Source organism: Rhinolophus sinicus, chromosome 8 (assembly GCF_057876585.1).
Source record: "Rhinolophus sinicus isolate RSI-liver-muscle chromosome 8, RSI-T2T, whole genome shotgun sequence".
NCBI lineage: Eukaryota > Metazoa > Chordata > Mammalia > Chiroptera > Rhinolophidae > Rhinolophus > Rhinolophus sinicus.
Window position 1 is genome coordinate 64173450 of NC_142508.1, and position 22591 is coordinate 64196040.

The window sequence follows — 22591 nt, forward strand, 5'->3', positions numbered from 1 at the left end:
AGCCTCGTGCACCAGCCACTGACTCCTAAACCTGCTAGTAATAAACCCAAACCTGTGGCTATACCAGGCCCACCCACTTAAAATACTCTTATCCTTCCCTTCCTTTCCATGCCTGCTCACCATTCAAGCTTCTCAGATTCTTCCTTTTTCATAAACTTTCCTACCATTCTGAGCTGCAGTGGTTCCATCTCCTTATAGTACCTAAACATACTGCTATTTCAAGAAACCCCTGTATCTGTAAATCTTAATTTTTCCATATCTTACCTCCCTAATTAGGATGAAACTATGACAGCAATCCTATATGATTTTTAGAATATTCCACAAACTCTAGGTTCAAATATTTGCATTCATTTCAAAAGTAATTACTGAATATTTATTGTGTCACAAATACTGTGATAGGTTCTGGGGATAAAAAGGTGACATTAAAAAAAAAAGGAAAAAAGCCCCTCTGCGGCCGGCCCGGTGGCTCAGGTGGTTGGAGCTCCATGCTCCTAACTCCGAAGGCTGCTGGTTCGATTCCCACATGGGCCAGTGGGCTCTCAACCACAAGGTTGCCAGTTCAATTCCTCGAGTCCCACAAGGGATGGTGGGCAGCGCCCCCTGCAACTAAGATTGAACACGGCACCTTGAGCTGAGCTGCCGCTGAGCTCCCGGATGGTTGGAGCGCGGTGGACTGCACCCCCTGCAACTAGCAATGGCAACTGGACCTGGAGCTGAGCTGCGCCCTCCACAACTAAGACTGAAAGGACAACAACTTGAAGCTGAATGGCACCCTCCACAACTAAGATTAAAAGGACAACAACTTGACTTGGAAAAAAGGCCTGGAAGTACACACTGTTCCCCAATAAAGTCCTATTCCTTCCCCAATAAAACCTTAAAAAAAAAAAAAAAGCCCTCTGAAAGAAACAAAAACATTTACATACACGGTGTATAAGTTTAAGTGCTAGAAATAAAGATTTGTGCCAAATGCAATGGGACACAGCTGTGAACACATTTGTTAAATAAGGAATTCACACTTAACCCCAGTGTGCATGAGTCACCTGAGGAGGCTTTTTAAAAATGCAGATTCCCTCCAGTCCAGACACGGAGTCTCTTCTTCACCTTGAATCTTGGCTTGCCTTGCTCCTTTGAACAAAAGATTGTGGCAGAAGGGGTGCTGCGCAAGTTATGAAGTCTAGACCTCGAGAGTCCTTGAAGTTGCCATCTTCACAAAATCTTTAAAACAAAGGCTGTAACAAAGATACAAAGAAAGACCCATTAATTCCACTTTTGGATATTTATCCAAAGAAACCCACAACATTACTTGGACGGGACGTGTGCATCCATATGTTCATTACAGCATTATTTACAATAGCCAAGATATGGTGGCAACCCGATGTCCGTCAGTGGATGAATGGATAAAGAAGAGGTGGTGCATATATGCAATGGAATATCACTCAGCCATAAAAAGAATGAAATCTTGCCATCTGAAACAACATGGATGGACTTAGAGGGTATTATTCTGAATGGAATAAGTCAGAGAAAAACAAATGTCATATGATTTCACTTATATGTGGAACAGGATAAACAAACAAAACAGAAACAAGCTCGTAGATACAGAAAGCATTTTGATGGTTGCCAGATTCGGGGTGGAGTGGGGGATGGGCAAAGGGGCAAGGGGATTAAGAGGTACACATTGGTAGTTACAAAATAGTCATGAGGATGTAGAGTATAGCATGGGGAATATAGTCAGTAGTACTGTAATAACTATGTATGGTGTCAGATGGGTAACTGGATTTATCAGGGTGATCACTTCATAAGTTATATAAATGTCTAATCACTGCGTTGTACACTTGAAACTAATATAATATCGTATGTCAACTGTAATTGAAAAATAAAAATGTATATTAAAATTTTTTAATTTAAACGAAAAAAGATAACACAATGAACTCTCATACTTCTAACATACTTCTAACTTCCAATTGTTAATATTTTTCAATGTTTGATTTGTTCCACATATGTTTATTATTGTTGTTAATAACGTTAAGCCATTTCAGAATAATTTGCAGACCTCATTACCCTTTACCTCCAAATAATTCTGTATCTTCTAAGAACATACTCTTACATAACCCCAGTATGATTTTCAAATTCAGGAAATTTAACACTCATACAAAACTATTATTTAGCAAGCTGTCCATATCGTTCTTTTTGGAATTTTTGTGTATCTATGTGATCCATTATCCTATCCAGAATCATGCCTTGTATTTATTTATTTGTGTGTCCTTAGTCTTCCTTAATCAGGTACGTTTCTTCAGCCTTTCTTTCTTTTTTCATGACATTGACATTTTGAAAGTTATGGCCTCAAATTGAATTTGATTCAGAAAAATATTGTGACCTAAATGTGTGGGTCATAAATTTATATTCATAATTTATAGCACATGTTAGCCGGAAAGTCTAACTTGGAATCCTGTCTCTACCACTCACAAACTTGGTAATGTTAGGCAGCTTTCTCAATCTCTCCTTTTCCAAGTGGATAACCAGTTGTTCCAACAACATCTGATGAAAACACAATTCCCCATTGAAGTGTTTTTATGTCTTTGTTGAAAATTGATTGGACATATAAGTGTGAGTCTTTTTCTGAACTTTTTATTCTGTTCTATTTCTTTCTATTCTGTCTATCCTTATGCCAATTTCATACTATTTTGATGACTATAGCTTTTTAATAAGGCTTGAAGTCAGATAATGTAAATCCTTCAGCTTTGCTTTTATTTTTCAAAATTATTTCTGCTATTCTGGATCCTTTGTATTTCCAGATTATAAAAAACACAAGGAAACACTGAAAAACTGTCAGTTGTCACAGACCCAAATAGACTAAGGACATACAATAACCAAGTACAATGTAGTATCCTGGACTGGATCCAGATTAAGGTAGCAGCAATGTACTAGTGTTGATTTCTTAGTTTTGACAAATGTACTATAGTATGTATAAGATGTCAATTTTATGGGAAGCTGGGTGAGAAGTATACAAGAACTCTGTATTATTTTGCAGATTTTCTGTAAATCTAAAATCATCCCAAAATAAAAAGGTTATTTTTAAAAATCAACCTGTGAATTTCTGTAAAAGAGCTCATAGATGAATTTATAGCGAATGAACATGTTAATAACCTTAAGTCTTGCAAACCACAAACACAGTGTACCACTACATTTATTTGAATCTTTTCTTAATTTGTTGTTTTCAATATAGAGGGCTCTCTAAATCTTTTGTTAAATTTATTTGTAAATATTTTGTGGGTTTTATGCTATTAAAAATAGAATTATTTAATTTTCCAGTTATTTACAGCTATAATAGAGAAATATAATTGATTTCATATATTGACTTAGTATCTCATAACCTTACTAAATTCACTCATAGTTCTACTTGTTTTTAGATTTCTAAGAATGAGCTTAAATGTAGCAGTCATGTCATTTGCTAACAGAGGCAGTTATACTTCCTCTTTTCCAATCTGTGTGCCTTTTTTTTTCTTGCCTTATTTCACTGGCTAGGACTTCTAATACAACAACAACATTAAATAAAAATGGTGAAATAAGCATCACTACCTTGATCCCAATCTTAGAAAGGGGGAGAGAGCATTCAGTCTTTCATAATTAAATATGATGTTGTCTGCAGGTTTTTCCATAGATGACCTTTATCAGATAGAAGGCAGAACTGCCCTATATTCCTAGTTTCTGCCACTGAGTCCTCAGTAAATGCTGGCTATTTTTGGAGTTATTGTTAGTAGGTGCTATAAATGAGACCCAGCTCTTAAGAAAACTTACTTTCTAAGAGGAAGATGGCACTAACACATATTTTTAACATTTTACTTTTTTTGGTTTCACATGTTAGAAAATCCTCTCCCCACTGCTGTCCAGGTGTGCACTCTGAAATTTATCTCAGGTAACAGTAGGATCAGGTGTGTGAGATGCTGCTCCAGGGGAGTTGTTATTTACTTTGCAAGTTCGTTTTACTGCTTTTGTATAAATAGTACCACTGGAACAGGAAACCGTCAGGGAAAACACTGTGCATGCTCCTTGAGAACAGAGCAAGGAACAAGGATTCTGTCCCAGTTTTTGCAGACAGCAAACACACCTCCTGTTACTCTCACACTTTTGGTTGTGGTAGAGGGGGTGTAAGTTCCTCTTTCCTGTTCCAGGAATGGAATACAACGTTGTGGCCCTCAAATTGGTTCTTGCCCCTCTCAAAGTATTCTGTCCCCTGGTAAACTATTCTCTTTCCCTGCTAGGGGAAGACAAACTCTGAAAGCTATCACAGTCCAACACTCTCCCCTTCTCAGGGCCAAGCCTGGGTCATTCAGAGTCAGGGAGGCTTCAGGACTTCAGGCTTCAGGCAAAGTTAGGAGCCCACATCCTACAGGTTATACCCTCAGGGAGGGTTTGGCTGCAAGCATTAGCGTTGTTCCAACCCCAGGTCAGCCAGACTTCCCAGGCCTGTTGGGTGGCCTCTTCCCCCAGGCCATCCTGTTGAGTCTTATGCCAGGGGAGCCCAACCCCCACCAGCGCAGCCCAGTTTCTAGAAGTGAAAGAAACTATAGCTGTGCAAACAGCCATTGAAAAGGATGCTTTCTACCTTGGGTTGCTTTTAATAGCTTCAGAATATCCACTTTTCTTCCTTCTGGTGTTTGTTTGTTTGTTTGTCTTTAGCAGGTAATAAATACATTCACATTTCAAAAAGAAAATATATGTGTATATAAATATGTGTGTTTGTACGTATATGCTAATCCCACCAAATAACCTCCATGAAACTTTTATTTTCTTATTTCTCCTCTCCATATCCCCTCCCTTTTTATGCAAAGTGTAACTTATTATACACACCTTGTGCGTGTTGCTTTATTCACTTAACAATTTCTCCACAAGATTGTTCCACATCAGTTTGAAGAGAGGTTTCCTCATGCTTTTTTACAGCCACCTATTTCATGTATAGTTGTATAACACCATAGTTTCTTTTATATAATAATATATGTTTGGATGGTTTCCAGTCTTTTGTCATTATGCTCAATGCCTCAATGAATGTACATGTCATTTTGCTTATGTGCAACTTTATCTGCAGTAAAAATAGCATGCTAAAACATAGATGTACTTTGAAAACAGTATTCTAAGTAAAAGTAGCCTGTCACAACAGATTATGTACTGTATGATTTCATTTATGTGAAATTTCCAGAAGAGGCACATCTACAGAGACAGAAAGTAGATTTAGTGGTTGCACAGCGTTTGAAAACATTGAGGGGAATGGAGAGTGACTACTAATGGTTATGAGGCTTCTTTTTTGGAAGTGAAAATATTACAAAATTAGATTGCAACTGCAACAACATGGATGGACCTGGAGGGGATTATGCTAAGTGAAGAAATCAAACTGAGAAAGACAAATACCATATTATCTCACTTATATGTGGAATCTAAAGAACAAAACAAATGAACAAAACAGAAAAAATTAGACTGCCACAATGGTTGCACAATCCTGTGACTATATTAAAAGATATGGAATTATACATTTTCAATATGTGAATTATATGGTATGTGAGTTGTACTGCAATAAAGCTGTTGAAGAAAAAACAGACAAATTTAGATACAGTGTTAGAAGTGTGGATAGTGGTTAGGGGAAGGGCATGAAGAGGGGGAAGGAGACGGATTTAAAACATAAAAAAGCTACACTATGTCCCAGATGTGGAACCAGTGAAGGAATGGATGTGAAAAGACATTAAAATTTTGAAGTTCTTTATAGTGTAAGGGGTTTTTGTTTTTTTTTTTACTTTTTTCAGTTACGGTTGACATTCAATATTATTTTATATTAGTTTTAGGTGTACAGCATAGTGGTTAGACATTTATACGAGCGTATAATTTATGCACGCCCCCATTAGTCAAGTACCCACCTGGCACTATACAAAGTTGTCACAACTTTATTGCCTATATTCTCTATGCTGTACTTTACATCTGAAAGGGGTTCTTTTTGATAAAGATAATCTAGTACAGAAACTGGATGATGTCACTGTTTTTATATAATCTACTGGGCAAAAAGGCCACTTTGAAAAATCATAAAGTTTCCATAAACACAAAGTTTCCTTTAGGCTGGTTTTGCCCTCGGAATGTTCCAACTGCCTTTGGTCAGCGGCCTTTGTCTGGTCTGCCGAGGATGAGTAGTAAAGCACAGAAAGCTCCTTCGTGATTAGATTAATCTCTAATGTATTTTAAAAATAATCTTTGTTAGATATAACTCACTTGCATTACTGTACTTTTTATTAATCATCACCCACATTTAAGTAGGAGCTTCTTTAGCGCTGTGGCTAGAGGAGTAAACAATGGCTATGGATTAAGTGATAAGTTAAAAAATTAAGAAAAGGGGAAGTAGAGGGAACAATTTTTAATTTAATTTTTTAAGTCTTTAACACATTCACATCATTCAAAACTAAAAAAAAATAAACAGCTCAATAGAAAGCTTCTAGCCAACCTTTCCCACCCACTTTCCATCTCCTTTTACTCACCCACCCTAAATAATCACTAAGTTTTTTGTGTATCTTTTCTAAATTTCTCTATGCCAATGCAAGTAAATATATTTATGCTTGTTTTACTCACTTTTATATAAAAGGTAGCAAACAACACACAGTTCTGCATCTTGACTTTTTTTTTTTTACTTAATGACATCTTAGAAATGTTTAGATAGTAAGACACAGACATTTATTTTTACAGCTGCATAGTTTTCCATAGTTCAGTATTCAGTTTGGTATGAACGTATCATAATTTCATAATTTCAGTAGTCTCCTACTGATGGAGATTTGGGTTTCCAGACTTTTGGAATTACAAACAATGCTGTCATTGATAACCTTGATCTTATACCATTATACACATGTACAAGAAGAAATGGGACTTCTAAATCAAGAGCACATATATTTGTAGTATTAGCAATTGTACCAATTTATATTCTCACTGGTGAGGCATGTGAATGCTGGTTTCCTCACAGACTCACAAATAGTGTATTATTAAAGCTTTTGAATTATACCAATCTGAACGTTAAAAAAATTGTAGCACACTGTAGTTTTGACTTGCATTTCTCTTCTTATATGAAAGGTCAAACATTGATTTCTGTAGTTAAGAATAATAAAGGAATTATCAACCTTCTATCTAGATCAACTCCTAAAAAATAAATAGCCAAGAATTTCTTTTGAGTTGAGAGGGCTTTCTTTCTATACGCCAAGCATGAGCTAGCTACCTTAGGGGATATTCCCTCTGCCTGGAATGGTCTCCCACCCCAACTTCACATTCAGACTTTATCATTCTAATCTCAGATTAAATTTCACCCCTTGGGTGAGACCTAGATGAGCCATTGTCTAGAGCCATTGGTTAGACCCAGTGTCTCTAACACAGAATTCTGTTCTCTTTCTCTCCATAACACTCATGGCTACATGACATTTTTCTGATTTATGTGTTGATTGATCTGTACATGCATTATTATATCCCCAGTATCTGACAAGGTGCTTGGCAGACAGTAGGTGCTTAATAACTATCTGTTGAATAAATGTTCAGCTTCTGGAATGAGGAAAAAGGGGTTAAGTTTCTAAACAGTTGGTTTTTTTTGAAATTGGAGTGTGGGAAAGGAATTTGGCCTTGCCCTGGGCTGAGAATGCCTACAGGCAGCCCCTACCCCTGAAACTTTATTCTTAAAGCATTTTAACTTCGTGCTAACTTTGAGCAGTGGACGTGCGTCCCACCCTCGGTTAAGTTCAGGTTAGGTTTGGGACACTGGGATATTTTCTTTCATCCATAATCGCTGGATCAAGGTCTATAAATCAAATAGTTAAGACACAAAACACAAACAAGGTCGTAATTTGTTTCTTCCTGCCCTCTGTTTTTCTTGGCAAGGAAAAACTCAAGCTTTTCCTGACTGGGGATGGGTAACGACACTGGGGGGTGATTCATTAAAGTGGCCTGAATAACTGGCCTTTTATTTCTTCTCATTCTTTCCCCTTATTGTCCCAACTCATGTAAGGAAGCACACGGAATAAAATAATTCTCCCGCTGATGAAGAACTTTCCCTTGACTCTTTGTTCACTTGAAGCTATATGTTCTCAGAATCAAAATCTTGGAGCTGGGAGGCCAGTGTGGCCAGGGGTGATGTGATAGGTATTTCTGATAGAGAAGGAACGCCAAGAAACCTGGCTTATGGAAGCCAGTGAGAACCTCATTTCTAAAATGGGTGTCCTTATACCAGTATATTCCTCTCAACTGAGTGCCACTAATGTCAACCAATTCTAATGACAGGAGAGAGAAAAGAAAGTGGTAATGATAGAAAACATTCAGTTTCATAGTACACATAGATCATAAGATTAAGAGAAACAGCAGAATAAACTATTTTCATCGTTTACACTATACACTGCTATTGTATCTGAAATATTTTTATAAAACTTTAAAAGAAATAAATAATAAATGTTACATTACGTATAGAAAAAGGCTGCACAATAATAGACCAAAAAGCTAATGGCTATCTCAGGGTGAGGGCTTGGAGTTTATTTCAGTTTTCATCTTTACAGTTTGGTGTTATTTTTTTAGTTCTTGTCACAGATTGTGTATTACTTTTGTAATTAAAAAGAAATAATAAAATGTTATTTTATTATAGTGGGTTGGTGTGCCCCAACCTCGTGCACCTCTCTGTGGAAGTGGAACAATGTTTCCGAAGAGGTGGGCGTAGACGGACACAAGTGGGACAAGAGAGGTGGGGGGGCAGATGTGAGTATGACTACGGGTCAGCGTGAGGCTGTGGAAAAATACCAGTGATGCCACACCCTCAGCATGGCTCTGCTGAAGGCCACTATTAAATCACACCTCCATTGTTTTCTTCTCCCCTCCACGTGAAATAGTCTCAGTTCCTCTCACCTGCTGTTGTAAATCTAGCTTTCTTGCCTTTTGTCATTTTTGTTACCTACCTCTGAGCCAGTTGCTAGCGTTCTCCACCATCTCTGTGGATTCCCTAGGTGACCAGCTCCTGCCACAGGGGACCCAGCCATGAAGGGGAAAGGGAGAGGATGAATCTGTGGGTCCCTGACGTTCTAAATTGGTGATTCTTGTTGACTTTTGAGAAGGGGCCCAGTAAATAGCATGCCTCCCCCCTTCCTTCAGGCTCTGAATCAATTGGGAATCTGGTAGTTAGGAGATGGATTACCTTCTGATAAGGGTATAGGTTAAGGAGTGTGCCTGAGAATGTGTGCCCAACAGGCTTTCTTCTATCCTAATTAAACAGACTTTCTCACCAGTCCCAGGCAGCAGCGGACCACGGTACACTCCCCACGTGGAGGGAGAGAACCCGTCCTCCCCGCCAGGATCTTGATCCTAAGAGAACAGAAAAAGGAAGACACTGGGCGACTCAAGCCCAGTTTCTCCTGATTCTCTCCCTAAGTGCAGAGGTGAAAGTCGCAAAAAGGAGCCTGGAGCCTTAACGTTAATTAATGATCTGCTACAGGAAGGAAATATCTGGAATGGGGAGAAAGCATTTTCCTCTCCAAAAGTTCTTACTATTTCTTGGATTACAGAGCACTTTGAGATTAAACAAGCTATAAATTACCACCTCAGAAAAGTGCACATAAGTGCTGTACTTCACTATTAATGCTTTATATCTGACTGCCTTCCCCTTTCTTCTGGTCTCAGTATCCCCATCTTCCTCAGAGGAATTGTTCCCATTCTAGTCTATGTGAAGAGAGGGGAACTGCCAATCAATATGCATCGCCTCCACTTCCTTGCGGGTGGGCCACGTGATCCAATCTGTCCAATCAGAGAAGCTAATTTCCCTGGCCCCATTGTTTCAGAAGTGAACACTTGATTTAAGGCAGCCAACCAGGGAAAGAGAACTAAGGGGGGATGACTGCTTCTTTATTTGAAGAATACTAAACCGGAAAGAAGTAAAGCTTGGGGTTCTCCAAAGCTGTTTTTGTATGCCAAATGGAAAGAGTCTAAAGAATGGAACCCAACAAAGCAGAAAGGTGCCCTGGGGCTGCTGTTGAACCGTTGAATCAAGCCATAATGAAACCTAGTCTTCTGGTTACATGAGCCACTAAATTTGCTTTTTTTTTTCTTTTTCTTCAAGCTAGTGTGAGGTAGGTTTCTGTTCTTTGCAACTTATGTGGACCCACAGAACTTGACCTCCACTTTCAGGGTTACCCAGACTATGAAGCCCAAACCTCCACTGTACATTCAGAGGCCCTTCTGCTAATGGTGCCCATTATTAATTTGAAAATTGATCAAGTATTCTAAAAGATTCAAATAGAGCTGGCTACTGCATTTGGGGCAGCAATACTTGCTTCTTTATATTGGCGCCAGCCATTTCTGATTGTCAGCAACTTGAGAACCATACTGAAAACACAGGCTGGAAGTCACATAGCTTGATAGAAAACAAGTAACATGGGTGTGTCAGAATGCAGGAAATGTTAGGAGAAAGTGACTAGCCCTCTTTTTCTTTATATATAATGAGTGAGAGTTGGAGGTGGAAAAGAGAGAACGAGGATCCCATCCAAACCAAAGAGGAAGTATGGGCAAGTTAACCTGCAAAAAGGCATCAGGAATGTGACGGAGGGTGGTGGATAAAAAAGCTATGGGCTAATAACAGCTAACATTTTAAAATCATTTACTCTAGGCAAGATGTTACACTAAACACTTTACATGCATTGTAACAATTCTAGGTTGTAGGTACTATTGTTTTTCCCATTTTACAGATGGTAAAACTGAGATTGAGAGGGATTAGGAACTTGTTGAGAGGATACTACAGCTTGTGGAGCCAGGATTCCACAATCAGGGCAGTCTGAATCCTGCGATTCCTAACCACCATGTCCTTCCTCTCTATCTAAAGACCTGGGTTAAAATCTAGCTTCTGTCACTTGCTGGTTAAATGAACTTGAGCAAATCAGCCTCTGTGAGCTTGTTGCCTCACCTGGAAAATTCAGATATTATACTAGATAGCTTTTTTAAAAAAATCTCTTTCAACTCAAAAATTTCCAAAAAAGTTATCCAAAATTTCAAAAACTTCAAAAACCCCCAACTCACCAAACTAGGATTTGTATTCCTGGCCTGAGCTTTACCCCTCAAGCCCATATAGATTGGTTTTCCCATGGATTTAGGATCAAAGGGCTCCTTTGGGTTATGTGTTCCTTTGAAATGGATTCAAAGGCATAGTTTTCAAAGTGCAGGGGGAACTGGAAGGCCTTCATCCTTGCTGAGTGAATCAGCATCCCAGAGCACAGGTGACAAGTCCTGACCCATCCCTTCACTGTCTGATAAGCCCAAAGGTCACAGGTCTCATTGACCCTACTTTTCCTTCTTCCTGCCCCTTTTGTGGGTTTTCTGATAAGGTGCCCCAAGTCAGCTGTGACACTGTTTTTTCTCTCTGCAAACATAGTCCCCAGGGCACGCACTCCGCCTGTGAGCTCCCCAGCTGCTTCCAGCTCTCCCTCTGCTCACAGTCCTTTAATTGCTGCATTCCAACAAATTAGCCATGTGACAGAAGATTATTTTTAACTTCAATAGAGCAGCTCCTTCTCTTTTAATATATCATGCTTGGCCCACATTCCCTCGGTGAAAAGGGCACCATCGGCTACTTCTGAGAACTTTTAATTACTCTAATTGTTTGCAAAACTCTTAGAAGCTTGGACAAAAAATACATTTCTTTCTCCTTTCCCAGTTTTCCCATTTGTTATTTAATAGAAGCCAAGGCTAAGTCCAACCTGGGGACGTATCAGTTTTAACGGGTCTCCCCAAGATCCCTCTAGCCCTTTCCCACCCGTCCTCCACAGGATGGTTTTTTAAAGTGCAAAACCACTGGGAGGAAGTAGGGAGGACAAGTTCCAGAATGACAGAGAACTCCCACCCCAGTCCCACACAGAGCCCCAGAAGGTGGCAGATGGGGGTAGCTGGTGGCCCCAGGAAGACTGAGGGCTAAGCACCTCTTAGGTCTTAGGACCCTCCAAGAGGGGCCTTGTAAACCAAAGGCCCCTCTCAAATTTTTCTGAATTTTCTAAACCCAGACACTTCTCTAATGCCAGGAGACCAAGGGGGCAGCGTGGCCAAAAATGATTGCAATTGTATCACCCCTCACCACCTAGAAAGGTAGCGATAGAGTTGCATTTAAATTTGAGTCTCCCAAAATTGAGAAATGTACAATTTCTTATAGCTGAGTTTTGCCAAATAATTCATACAGGTTATAACATTATGTGTATCATTCTAGCCATTTTGTATGCTATAGGTAGTTTGACACACAGTGAATTATAAAAACATAGGTGTGTGTGTGTGTGTGTGTGTGTGTGTGTGTGTGTGCGTGTACAGGTGTGGTTGTGTGTTGGTAAGAGGGAAGAGTGTTCCAGGCAGTGGGAACAGCATATATGCAAGCTGTCGGGTGGGGGAAAGCATGGTGTGTTTGAGGAATTGAAAAAAGGCCAGTATGGCTGGAATCTATGGATAATAACACATTATGTGCCCCCACAACCCACTTCCTTCAAGTTTTTTAAACTGAGGTATATTTTACATAAAATAAAATGTCTACATTTTAGTGTAGAGTTTTGACACTGGTCAGTGAGTTCTGACAATTGCAAACACTCGTGTTCCTACCACTCAAATCAAGATACAAACGTCTCCATCTCTTTAGAAAGCTCCACAGCTTCTCTTACCAGTCAGTGCCCCCAACCTCAGGAAGCTGCTATTCTGATTATTGTAACTACAGAGTCGGCTTGTTTGTTCTCGATTTACCAGCATGTAAATGGAATCACACAGTGTGCACCTTCTGGTGTGTACTTCTTTCTTTCTATACCATGTTTTTGAGATTCATCTGTATTGTTTCAACAGTTCCAACCTGTGTTGTGTTTTTCTGTTGGATTTGCAGGAATAAGTGGAGGTAATAAATTCAGGCCTAACCAGAACAATTTCACTAATAATAGATACCCCCAGAATGAGCTTAAGGGAACTGCCACAGACCGCAGTAATGCTATTTAGACACGACCAGGTGCTTTTGATTAAAAAGAAGTTGGCAAAATGTACATCATACATCACCCTTTGAACCCGCTACTTTGCATTTAAAAGTTTCCCTTACAGATAGATATACTCACACATGTGTGACATGTTTGTACAAGGATATGAATGACAGGATTATTTTTCACAGCCAAGGATTCGAAACAAACTACTATCCATCAATAGGGATCTGATTACATAAACCACACTGAATCCAGAAAATGGAAGAAACACTATACAGTTGTGAAAAAATGAGGAGATTCCTTACGTAATGAAATGAGATGACCTCCAAAGTGAAGAAAGCAAGATGCAGAACAGTGTGTGTTCATTCACTTATTTAACAAATATTTATGGAGCAGCTACAATGTGCCAGGCACCACTCTACATACTGAGAGTACAACATGACACACAATAAAATCCCTTCCCTCGTGGAGCTCCCATTCTAGTGGCTGGAGTAAGAGAAAAAAAATCAAGCAAATGAAAAATATATTTGTATCGTTTGCTGTCATTAATGTAAAACAAAAGAATAAAAGGGGGGAAGAAAACATAAATGTGTTCTTTTAAATATGTGTAAAATACCGATGTCCGAGAAGATATACCAGAAACTGGTAGCATTGAGAAAGGGAACCGGGAAGCTGGGGGACATGGACAGAAGAACAAATGTCACTTTATGCTCTTTGTAGCTTCTGAATTTTTAAATTATTGAATGTGTTGACTAATGCAAAATTAATGGACATAATTATATATTTTTTTAAGTTGGAAGAAGTACTTGGCAGTATTTCCAAGCACCTGGGCCCTCGAGTTGTGGGAAACGCCCTGCCATTTTTTAATCAGGGCAGGAGGAAAGCGCTAGCTCCCAGCTGTCACTCACTGCAGTCGTGAACTGAAGCCATAGCATCGCTCTGGTAAAGATAAAAGAGGCACCGAGAGAACAGGAGGAAATAAAATCAGTCTTGAGTCACATATGTGTCGCGGGTATTTATAAAAGACTTAGGCAGCTCCTTCCTATATTTGAATTAATGTCAAGAGAAAATCATTTCAGGAAATGTGAGTTCCTCTCTTTAAACTTTTTGGGACCATCCCATTCTGGTATGAATCACATAGAGCCAAGTTCATTCACAGGGAACATCTGTGTGTGGGGAAGTGGAGGGATGGGGAGCATAATAAAGGGCCATCTGACACAGAACTTGGACACCTCTTCTCTTTTTTCCTGTCTTCCCCTGGGTTGCCTATTTGTTTGGTTGTATGGGAAGGAAGGTCTATAAAACATTTATGGTTTATTATCTGGGTTTATTCACAGAACATGTGAAAGTGGCAATATGGAAGAGGACCCTGACTGAAATCTGCACTCTCTGTTAATGTTTGTGTTCCAGAAGCTTCCCAGAGTTGTTGGATGATGGTTCTATGATTACTAGAAGTCTCCTTGTGGCCTCTAGTCAACCAAAATGGAAAAAAAAAAAAGTTTGGCTTTGAACAATAAATTTGTAATTATTTATCTTATCTCACAATAAATTACCCAAAATCCTACCACTAGTTTCTTATATTGTTATTAACTTTTAATTACTAGTTAATATAGGAATACATTCTCCTTTTTTGAAAAAATTAGAGTGTTGCAGATAGAGTTTTGGGTCCCTTTAATAATTTCCCACAATGCTAATTTAATTACTCTGGAGTGTGCCTGGCAATAAATTATTTTATTATAGTGATTCTAATATGCAGCAAAGTGTGAGAACCATTTGTCTAACTGATATAGGATTCCAATATTTTTGAAAATGCAATACCTAGAAACGATGGTATATACAGAGGTTGCCAAAAAAAATGTATACACATGTTAAGAAAGGAAAAAACTGTATTAAAATTGTAATACTAAATATATACCGATAAGAAAAGATGAATACAAGTCATGTGTACACATTTTTTGGGCACCCCGGTATATATATTTAATACAAAAAATGGTTTTCTTTCTCTAAGTAAAGGGTGAGATTTGTCTTTTGAGACAGATTGCATTTTAGCAAAAACACTTCAGTGAACTTTTAGGCTGTGCAAATAGAAAGCCAATACGCAATCTTAGAATGGAGCTTGGGGACAATGAAACCATAAACTTATCGTATAAAAGTTGTCATCGTCATGGATATGCTGCACCTCTGCAGATTATTAAGATCTGACCTGAGACTGGGGATTGAGGAAAACTAATTGAAGAAGTTTCTTGGCCCGGGAGAGATGTAGCTGTAAAAGACCCTTGTGGAAGGATAAGGCTGAGACACGCAAGGATTGTCCCATCCAATACAGTAGCCACCAAATGCACGTGATTACTTAATTTTAATTTAAGTGAATTAAAATTAAGTCAAATTAAAAGTTCCTTTCCTCAGTCATAGTAGCCACATTTCAAGTGCTCAATAGTCACATATTACAAATGGCTACCACATTGAGTGCAAATATAGAACCTTTCCATCATTAAAGAAAGCTCTATGAGACAGTGCTATGCTAGAAATTATTGTACGTGGTCTTATCTAGTAGCTAGTTTTAAATTTTATTTCCTGAAATGTAATTACTTGCTTGATTACCCAAGCCTTCAACAAAGTTTTAAAAGATTAGTAACAGCTCACATTTATTGATCGCTTATGTAGTGGTCAGTTTTCTTGGTTGCAGACAACAGATTCCTCTCTTGCTAATTTAAGCACAAAGAGATTTGTTAAAGGGTATGGACAGCTCACAGACTCATTAGGAAAGTTAAGAAACAGACTCTAGGTTTAACATCCAGGAATGAAATTACACTTCTAAAATTACACTGTGGAACAGGTTGACAAGCAAGCCGCAGTGTCTGCCACCATCCAGAAACTTCAGAACTGCTAAGCTGCCACCACAGCTGCCAGCTCCAGAATCACATTGCCTTTGCCACAGATCAGCACCAGCAAAATGAATGCTTCACACCTGCTTCTCCCTCCACATAACTCATAGTTCTAAAGTCTCGCACAAATGGAATTGAAATCACAAACAGAACCGTAGTTGCAAGGGACTTTGAGAAATGCAGTGTTAGCTTTCCAGCCTCTGCAGTCCAGGGAGCAAGCTAGAAAGAGGCTCGGATGGATTTTGAACGAACCAGTCTAAGGTATCAGCCACAACTCGCTGTCTGCCAAGTTCCATAGTTCCATAAACATGCCTGATCTCATTTCATTCTTACAAGAATTCAGTGACAAAGGGCCTATAATTATCCCCATGTGACAGTTGAGGATGCTCTAGCAACTGGTGGGACACACAGCAGGGTCTTAGTTGTGCTTTGGGAAATTAAAAGAAGGTCCTCTGTTCACTCTTGGAGAGAAGTGAAGCGGGGAAGGGACAGTGGCCTGGAGAAGCCAGGATGGAAGACGACAACCCACGAGAATAAAGCAGCAGTCCCAAGGTGACAAAGGACAGCCAGAATGAATTTGAGAACTCAGAAGTGCTGCTGTTGTATGAATTCATGCCAGATTCCAGGGTGCTGGCTCTCTCCACAAATTCATGCTGTCCCCCATAGGAAGAACCAGAACTTACACACATAACAAAGATGTAAGAACACTTTCCTGGTTACATTCCAACAACCCCAGTTGCCATCTGTGGCAAGGAACAGAGAGTAAAAGTAAAGAAATCAGTTGGGAAGGCTTCCAGAAGGAGGTGAGTTTTTAGTTGGTTTTTAGAGGAGAGAAGTGTTAGTTTATACTTGGTTGTCAGAAGACAGAAGGTTTCAGATGAAAGGTCTCACATGCCCTCATGCCAAGACTTAGAAGCTGAAAGGAGCAGCCATTGTAGCATATCAAAGCAATGTCCTTGACTGAGGATGACAGAGGTGAGTCAGTGTTTGGGAGAAAACAATAACTAGGCTGGTTGGGAAGGGAATTGATTGCAGGATAAAATCATGTGAAATCCTTCCTACGATTGTAGTTATATTAAAATATTAGTAAAATATGTATTGAAATTCAATTTGGAACAGAATGAAAATCTTGGGAAAGGGGTCCTAGAAATTTTCCAACACACATTCCAGGTTGATTCTCTTGATTTGCCTGTGCCGAGGTCTATTCCCTTTCCCTGTGCTGGGGCCCCTTTGCCACATCATTCTTTCCTGGAGACATTCTAGTAGGATCAAAAGAGAACTATGTCAGGAAGAAGAATAGTCTCAAGAAAATGGGTGTTTGGTGCTGGGAGAGTCAGAAAATTTTCAGAAAGGGGTGTCAACATCCCAGAAATGTGGTTGTACGCAGAATTCTGATTTTGCTTACGCTTTATCAAACAATGTTATTAACATTTTAACAAGTCTTTCCATCTGCCAGGTTCAATGCTAAGCAACTTAATAATGCATTAAATACGGAATAGAGGCTATCCCCATTTTATACATGAGAAAACTAGGGCTTAGATATCCCACAGCTAAGAACTGGACTCCACAGCCCATGGATTTAACCATCCTGCTATGCTGCCCTGATTTCTTCTTCTTTATTTGTGTTTGCCTATTATTTTTCACATGTTATGTTTGCTGACTTGTTGGCTCCTCACTCCTCCAAAACCTAGAAGTTTCTTAAAGTGTGAAGATCAAGTCTATTTCATCTTTTGACCCCCTTACGCCAGCACCTGACAGAGACTACCACATAGTGAGTGCTTAATACATGGGAGCTAGACGGAGCTTTGTGACACAGCAATCATTCACTTCATACATTTATACCCAACTATCCTTGCAGATATTCAACCTCTTCCAAATAACAAGTAGATGAAGTGAGTCCTCTCATTTTACACTGTGCCATGGTCAAGGGTGAGGGTCTTGGAGCCAGTCATAGGTTTGAATCCTGCTTCAACCACTTATTAGCTGTGTAAGCTTGTACCAATGTTACAAGAAAAAAATGAATTTCACAATGTATAAAGGGTTATCCGTGAAAAGAGAACTGCTGTTGGGGCATGAAGTAGATGGAATAGTTTATGATTCAGACGCTTAAATATATAAATATTAAATGCTTACATATATACATTAAATACATACTTTATAAAAGCGGCAGGTGGGTGAGTTCTCAGAGGAGCCCAGCGTCTCCCTCACTGGAGTAGCCAGAAGCCTGCTGACCCGCTTAGGCCCCTCCTATTCAGAAAGACCAAGCAGCAAAACGGGGACTTGTGGTTAAATGTTAACTTGTGTTTATTTCTCTACAACTGCCTGCTGTTTAATTTGGCCAACCCAGTAAAGATTCTTTCGTAAGCCTGTGTGTAATTTCTAAACACCAGACCTACGATATTTACACACATGCTAAAAATTTATAGAGTGGGAGAGTTCTCCTTTTTCTCCATCAGCAAATTGAATAAATACCAACATCCTTCTCTCCTCCCCCCAAAAAGTATTCTTTGATCTACACTAAAGATAAATGGGTAATAATTCATCCTGATCAGCTAAGGGTTGTAAAGCAGATTCTTTGATAAGCCAATTAATTTCAGAGGGCACTGGGGCTTGTTTCTTCCTGATGCTGACTTAGATTCTTAAAGCCATAGAATTTTAGAGCTGGAAAAAGACCTTTTAAGATTTCTGATCAAAAAGTCTGATTTTAATGAATAAGAAAACTGAGCTCCAGAGAAGTAAAAGGCAGTTTAGACTCATGTAGAGATATTAATAAAGAAAGAGCTTACAGGAAATGTTTTGTCACAACAATTCCTACAGCATTTTAAGCTTTCTGTGGTATTGCTTTTTGTTTCCTTTGTAATCTGGTGATCCAAGTACAGTGTTTGGGCCTGGAATTGGCAACCTGTGGACACGAAGCCTCAGCTTTGTTGACGTCAGAAATATTTGAGAATCACTGCTGCCCCCTGCTGGAAATTTAGAATCTCACAGGCTCTCAAGGTTCTATGGAACTTTTTTTAACGGTCAAAACAATTATAAAAGTAATGTTTTCTTAGGTTAAAAAGTTTAAACAGCATAAAAGGGAATAAAGAGAAAAGCATAATTTTTCCCCTTTAAATCATACTTCCCAGTGATGACTGTTGTTAAATTTTTGAACATTCTTCCAGTTTTTTCTACTTATGTACATATGTATGTCTATGTGTATATATTTTTTATACACAAATAGGACAATTCTATATGCATTGTTTTGTAACTTTTTTTCTTTTTTCTTTATTTCTCTTTTTCCTTATTGATTTTGAATAGGTAATACATTCAAAAGCTTTCTTTTTTTTTTTTAGAAATATGTCTTGAACATCTTTTCAAAGCAGTCTGTATTTACAAATCTTGTCCCTTTTGATGTGACGGATAATATTGCATTGCTTGGGTGTATCATAAATTATTCATCCAGTCCTCCTTTGAGGGACTGAAATGTAAATCTATAGAAGAGTAGGGACTTAATTTATTATTTTGTTGTTGGTACTCCCTGCTGTGTCTGGTAATAGGAATACAGGCATAACTTGTTCTATGGCACTTCCCTTTATTGCTCTTCACAGATGCTGTATTTCTTACAAACTGAAGGCAAGACCCTCCATAAGCAAAAGGATTACGACTCTCTTCATTGCGATACTCACTTTATTTGCAGTGGTCTGAAACCAAACCCGCAATGTCTCTGAGCTATGCCTGTCATGCTTAATAAAACATTTACTGAATGAACGGACATTTTCCTAGTTTCAAATATTTCTCTGTTTCAGAAACGCTGCCTTGAATATCTTTGTGCCTATATTTTGGGACATAGGATAAAGTCTAGGAAGACGTGTAGGTTCAAAGGCATGTGAATTTTGTTTTGATTAAGTTCTGCCAAATTGGTGCTTTTGAAGAAGAATGGACCCAGGTGCTGTTGTTTTTTTCAATTTTATTGTTCCCATAGCTGACTGGGCATCAAAACCAGAATCTCGCAGAGGGTTCATTTAAAATAGCTCCTCTCTGCACATCTCTTCTCTGTTCTAATTCAATGGGAGGGAGGGGGAATCTGCATGCCCACCCCTGCGATTCCCATTCACTCTCCGGTCTGGATATGGCCACTTAATCTACCTATTTCTTGCTACACTGCAGCAAATGGGAATGTGCTCCTAAATCCTAACCTTGATGTGGTCACTCATTTGTTATTCACCCGATGCTTATCAAGTGCCTACTATGCGTGCTCTCTCCCCCAGAGGCAAGATTGTACAGAAGGTGAGGTATGGATTGCACCACTCCTGTGGATGGTATGGTGCTGGGGGCGAGTGGGTGAGTTTGTTGGTGTGCGCACGTTGGCCGGTAGCTGGGGTTTGAGGAGGGAGCCAAGTGTGGGTGTAACTCAGGAATCCTGCAGCACTACAGTGGCAGGAATTTTAAAAAGACCCAGCCCTGCCCTCCATGACGTGTATATGTGTCCAACAAACAAGGAGCCAGCACAATTCTAGGTCTTCTTAAGCAACTGCTACTGGGGGTCGCCACAAGCCAACATGTGGGGCACAGCACAGTCCTTTCCTTGTGGACCTTAGTAATCCAGGTAAAATATGATGTAAATGAAACCCACATGGGAAATGCGCCATGGACAGCCAACAGATCCCAATTGTAAAAACAGATGACAGATTTCTCCCGTCATTCATGACCCACCCAGATGTCACATCCTCTGGCAGTTCCACCCCCAAAGCAGGTGGTGTTTCCATGTATTCCACAGCACTTGAAATATAACAACAGAAAAAACAGAACACACACACACAAAAACTACTGCTGCTCCCTGAGGCTTATTATGTCAGAGCCCCTAGCCGCTTTACTGCATGACCCCATTTTATTCTCCCAACAATGCAGGGAACTCAGAGAAGTTAAATAACTAGATAAAGACCACACAATTTGTTTAGTGGAGTTACACATTCCAACAAAATAATTTTGAAAAATTGTGTATACCTAGAAACAGACACACACGTCTATGGCCACATAATTTATAACGAGAGAGTGGAAGACAATCTTTCTAATAAATGGTGCTGTGATAACTGGATACCCATATGGGGAAAAAATGAAATTGGACCCTACTTCATGCCATATATAAACATCAAATTCAGATGAATAAAAGAGTTAAATGTAAAATACACGCACGCGCGCGCGCACACACACACACACACACACACAGGCAAAACTCTACAGCTTTTTAGGAAATAATATATGAAGATATCTTCAGGGCTTATGAATAGGAAAGGACTTATTAGACAAGCCTTTAACACCACTCACAATAAAGGAAAAGAATGATAGACTCAATTATTCTAAAGTTGCACACTTTGGTTCATAAATATACTCCATAAAGAGTATAATAGATAAACCAGAGAGTGAGAGAAGATATTTGCAACAAATATAAATAACCATAGGCTCATCAGATTGTTGCAATATTAGGCTAAAGCAGCAGTGTTAAATGGTACAAATACTTTGGAAAACAGTTTGGCATTCTTTTGTACGTGTGTTATATTTCACAATAAAAAGGAAAAGAAAAGAAACTACCGCCTAATAATGTGTATTCCCTTGTACATTTTAAAGTTGACATCTAAAAGTTTTCACCTTATAGTAGTCCTTCCTTATCTGCAGCGGTTACGTTCTAAGATTCCCAGTGGAGGCCTGAAACCGCGGATAATACCAAACCCATGGACAGCCAACAGATCAAATATATATACTATGTTTTCTATATGTACCTACCTATGATAAAGTTTAATTTATAAATTAGACACAGTAAGATATTAACAATAATAAAAATAGAATAATTATAACAATATACTATAATAAAAGTTATGTGAATGTGGGCTCTCTCTCTCTCAAAATATCTTATTGTACTTATACTCACCTTTTCACTTAAAGGAAGCACTTTATAGCTTCTCTTTGGCACATCCGAATTGCCAGCAACATTACTCTTGTGCTTTTGGGCCATATTAAGTAAAATAAGGGTTATTTGAACACAAGCACTGTGATACCACAACAGTAGATCTGATAATCAAGATGGCTACTGACTAAGTGACTAATGGGTGGGTAGTGGATACAGTGTGGAGACGCTGGACAAAGGAATGATTCAGATCCCAGGCGGGATGGAGCAGGACGGCTCAAGATTTCATGGCACTATTCAGAATGGCGTGCAATTTAAAACTTATGATTTGTTTATTTATGTAATTTCCATTTACTATTTTTGGACTGCGGTTAACTGAAACCCCAAAAAGCAAAACCACAGATAAGGTGGGGGGTGGCTGTATTCACTTTTTTTTTCACTTGAACAAGAATGCTCATAGCAGCCTTATTTGTAATTGCCCCAAACTGGAAACAGCCCAAATATCAATGGAGAACGGATAAATAAATTGTGGATTTTTATACACTCTAACTCTACTCAGCAATAAAAAGGGATGACATGAATGAATCTCAAAACCTTTGTTATGCAAATAAATCAGACACAAAAAGTACCTACTATATAATTCTGTTTATATGAAATTCAAGAACAGACAAAACTAAGATGTTCAAAACCCGAACAGTAGTTGGGAGACGGTGATTGATTTGAAAATGGCATAAGAGAACCTTCTGGGGTGATTTGTCATGAATTTAACTAGATGTAAAAGATGTCATTTCTGGCACATTACATTAAAAAAAATAAACTGTTATATAACTGTCCTAAATAAATCTAATGAA

At 38.9% G+C, this 22591-nt stretch overlaps 1 protein-coding gene and 1 long non-coding RNA gene across 2 annotated transcripts in view; one reads left to right on the forward strand and one right to left on the reverse strand.

Annotated features, from left to right (window-relative positions):
- Positions 1–346: 346 nt before the first annotated feature.
- The window catches only part of NIP7 (nucleolar pre-rRNA processing protein NIP7), a 60551-nt gene continuing 38306 nt past the window's right edge, over positions 347–22591 (reverse strand). The window contains exon 5 of the mRNA XM_019756908.3: positions 347–1229. Within this exon, the coding sequence (XP_019612467.3) occupies positions 1218–1229 (12 nt within the window). The 3' untranslated portion in view covers positions 347–1217. The remainder of the gene's footprint in view (positions 1230–22591) is intronic.
- Positions 16693–19630, forward strand: LOC148757594 (uncharacterized). The gene is made up of 2 exons (XR_016022230.1): positions 16693–16831; positions 19447–19630. It is a non-coding gene; the product is annotated as an uncharacterized LOC148757594 (long non-coding RNA).